Source organism: Physeter macrocephalus, chromosome 6, assembly GCF_002837175.3.
Source record: "Physeter macrocephalus isolate SW-GA chromosome 6, ASM283717v5, whole genome shotgun sequence".
NCBI classification, from domain to species: Eukaryota; Metazoa; Chordata; class Mammalia; order Artiodactyla; family Physeteridae; genus Physeter; species Physeter macrocephalus.
This window is the reverse complement of record NC_041219.1, coordinates 58,139,404-58,143,142: the sequence shown is the minus strand read 5'-3', so window position 1 is coordinate 58,143,142 and position 3,739 is coordinate 58,139,404. Positions and strand designations below refer to the sequence as shown.

The window sequence follows — 3,739 nt, the reverse complement described above, 5'->3', positions numbered from 1 at the left end:
GCTTCAGTAGTTGTGGCACACGGGCTCAGTAGTTGTGGCTCGCGGGCTCTAGAGCACAGGCTCAGCAGTTGTGGCGCACGGGCTTAGCTGCTCCACGGCATGTGGGATCTTCCCGGACCAGGGCTCGAACCCGTGTCCCCTGCATTGGCAGGCGGATTCTTAACCACTGCACCACCAGGGAAGCCCCGACTTGTTTCTTTTTAATCATAGAAATAACTATATTTCCAGGCCTGTTTTTCACGTCTTTTTGCCTCCAGGCTGTAATAGATGAATTCGAGCAGAAGCTTCAGGCCTGTCACACCAGAGGTTTGGATGCAATAGAGGAACTTGAGATTGGCCAAGCGGGTAGCCAGAGAGCCCCATCAGCCAGGAAACAGCCTGCTGGTACGTGAGGCAGTTCCTCGCGGGACAGACCAGGCGGGGCCCTCCTCTCAGATAGAGGTTCCTTTTTTTTTTTTTTTTCCTTTTTGGACTCACGTCTCTGCCTTTTCTAGTCTCTAGACACCGGCATCTGGCTTCTGCAGCGTCACAAAGTGACTTTGTCACACCTGAGCCCCGCCGTACTACCCGATGGCGTCCGGGCACCCAGCAGCAAGTTTCAAGAAAGAAACTCAGAATTGTCTTCTCAAGTGATGAGTCCAGCGAGGAAGGTACGGTGCTTCCTTCCACACCCAGCCCAGAAGAAGCACAGCACGGGGGGCAGGGGGGAGGCTGGCTTTGATGGGGTCCTGCTGCATAGGCCCCTGCCCCCAAGGTCCTCTTCCTCCCCGTGCAGTGTGGTCTGGGACTGTCCCATTTGTTCTCTGAGACCTATGTTTCACCATGTTTGTGACTCAGCTTTTTCTTATTCCCCCAATTCTTTGAATAGAACCATCAGCAGAGATGACAGAAGATGAGACACCCAAGAAAACCACCCCCATCCGCCGAGCATCTGCTCACAGGCACAGGTCCTAGGGGCAGCCTTGCCTGTTCCCAACCCTGCTGTGCAGGTGTCTTGTGGAGTGACCTTGAATTCCATTCCCCTTGTAAAATACTTGTTTGCCTGTCTCCTTGTTTTTTTAATGCATAAATGGTCTTTATGACAGACAGCTTTGCTCTTAAACTAGCCTAACTGAGCCGAGTTGAGCTGCTTTCCTTGGAATATACATTTGCCAGTTTCCTAGTTTTCCAATGAATAAATGTTTTTATATACTTTTGGAGGTTTTTCCTAAGCTCATCCTTGTTTCATCTTTCTCGTTAGCCCAGAGGCAGGCAGCAGATAGAGGGTTATTGATCCAGAAGGAGAAGCTGGGCCCAGGAGTCTGGGGCCTGTCCCGGCGTATGCTGAGTTTCACGGCCCCTCAGTGCCTCGTCTTTGCCTCTCGACCCCTCCCCGCTGCACGCGTGGCAGGATTGCTCCGCTGTGCAGACCTGGGCGGCGTCTAGACTCGAGATCCGCACTTCTCAATCCGGGGGCGATTTTGCCCTGCAGGGCACAGTCGGCAACATCTAGAGACTATTTTTGTGGTCACCACCCAGCGGGGAGGGGTGCTACCAGCAGCCAGGGGGCTGAGGCCAGCCGTGTTGCTCAGTATCCTACAATGCGCAGGACAGATCCCACCTCAGAGAATGCTCCGGCCCAAAATGTCAGTGAAGCTGAAGTTGAGAAACCCTCCTCTCCACCAAGGGCTGCCTTCTGTCCTGCCCTCACCCCGACTCGTGCCCCTGACCCCATCTCTAAAGACAGGTGACTGACCTGGCCAGGCTGATGGGAGATCAGGTCATGATTCCCCGTCAGCTCGAGACAGCGTCTCTGGGGACTGTCTCCCAGGGATTCCTCACCGCGTTACGGGGTCTGCAGCAAGTCAGCCCCTCACATGCAGGCCCCGTCCACCCCCTCCTACTCCCCAGTTCCTCTCTGCTGAGTCACCTGAACTGGAGGCAGTGAGGCTGCTGTCATGGCTACACTGGTGTCTTTGCTGTCATGACAACAGCACACGGCATCAGTCATGCTTCCGGAGCACTGAGCTCCCTCTTTTCAGCAAAGGACAGTAATGAGAGATGACAAGCATGCGGCAAAGGGGGACATGCTTTGGGTAGCACAGGAGGGTGGAGGGGCTGGCTCCTAAGGCCCTTGTCAGGGGAAGCGCTGCTGCGTCCTGGTGGAGCCTGAGGAGGAGGCCGCGTCTCCCCTCCACTTACCCAGCCGACGTCTCAGTGTGGCGCTTCCCACCTCCGCTCACCACTAGCCGCCCTGTGGCCCTGCTCTTCCTGCTCCTGCAAAAGTCTGGCCGTGGACCATGCAGATGGCTGCCAGCCACAGCCAGCCTTGGATCTGGGGCCCCAAGAGGGAGGGCAATCCCAGAAAGGCAAGGGACGGGCTGGAGTCGGGGTGCAGGGTAGTGCTCTCTGCCTTTTAAGCAAAGGTTATCACCATGTGGGCTAAACTTAGCCACAGGCTTTTCAGCTGGAAAAGGGGGCTGGTCTCAGGTTACGCTGGGCCAGCAAAGAGGCCCCAATTCTGTCCCCCAGCACCTGCTGATGGGCAACGTCCATTCCACCCCACCCCCCTCTAAACCCTCAACCCTTCAAGTCCTCAGAACCAGCCCTTCCTCCATCCTCAGCTTACAAACGGAGCACAGTGCAGGCTTCTGACTGACTGGTCTTGGAGAGGAATGGATTCCTTCCTGCACATCACGTGTGGGAAGGGGCTGGGGGCCTGTTCCCACCATGTGCCCAAGACCTCCCAATACTTTCCCTCTTCTGGACTCCTCACCCTTCCCCCAACATCCCCTGGACGCAGCCAGTGAACGGGAGGCCCTGGCTGCAGGGCTGGCCTGCACGTCCCAGGATGGGGAGGGACTTCCGCCCTCACGTCCTGCTCTCGGACCAGGGCTGGACGGGCTGGACAAGGTGAAAGAGGCAGTGTCTCCCAGCCTGGGCGGCACAGCCCTCAGGTTTCCCAGGAGCGAATTTGTGGGAGGCCTCCGGCCCTCTACCGGGCCAGCCTCCAACAGTGACGCTATCCCGCCCCGGGGCCCCAGCCCGGGCCTAGGGGAGAGCAGCTGGTGCGCACAGGGCCTGGTTTGTCTGCCCCGATTCTCAGGTCTCCAGGCTGCCTGCGCCGCAGGACATCCTGACCTTCAGTGCAGAACCCTCCCCCTCATGCCTCCTCCGGAGCCTCCTTCCTCTCCAGCCCCCACAGCCCAGGGCCCAGCCCCGGCCCCCGGCCCGCGAGGCCCGAAGCCTGGCCGGGGGGTTAGGGGGAGGAGGGAAGGGGGGCTGGGCAGGGCCCTGCGGGAGGCCCCTCCCGAGCCTTTTCCTCTGCTGTTCCTGTGTCACTACCGAAGAGCCTCGAGAAGTTCCTCAGCCTTCCAGCCTCTCAGCCTTTGAAAGCAGGGGAGCGGGGGCGGGGAGGAGGAGGAAGGGGGACCCTGCAGCCTCGAGCCGTCCCTGGCTCCGGGTCCAATTCCCTATCTAACCGGCTCCCCAAGTTCTCCCGTTACATCCGTGCAGCATCCCTCAGTTCTCACCAGGGACCCCGGCCCCGAGTCCACAGAATCCCGCAGTAACCCCCAGCCCCCAATCCCCGCCAAGCACCATCACCGCTCCCCTCCTCCTTTGGGCCAGTCTCGGGCCCCTCCCCCCACTCCTTCCGCAGCCCACACGCGCAGTGCGTGCACATCTGAAGAGCCAGGCTAGTCCAAAAAAAGCGGAGAGGCGACTACTCGCGACTTTACGGGCTCACGTAGCTCAGGCC

General features: G+C 59.0%; 1 protein-coding gene across 1 annotated transcript in view; it reads left to right on the top strand.

The window, feature by feature from the left end:
• Positions 1-1,754, top strand: part of NCAPD2 (non-SMC condensin I complex subunit D2) — a 34,620-nt gene extending 32,866 nt beyond the window's left edge. Inside the window, exons 34-36 of the mRNA XM_028490952.2 lie at positions 258-384; positions 495-650; positions 869-1,754. Coding sequence (XP_028346753.2) covers positions 258-384; positions 495-650; positions 869-954 — 369 coding nt within the window. The 3' untranslated portion in view covers positions 955-1,754. The remainder of the gene's footprint in view (positions 1-257; positions 385-494; positions 651-868) is intronic.
• Positions 1,755-3,739: the final 1,985 nt, after the last annotated feature.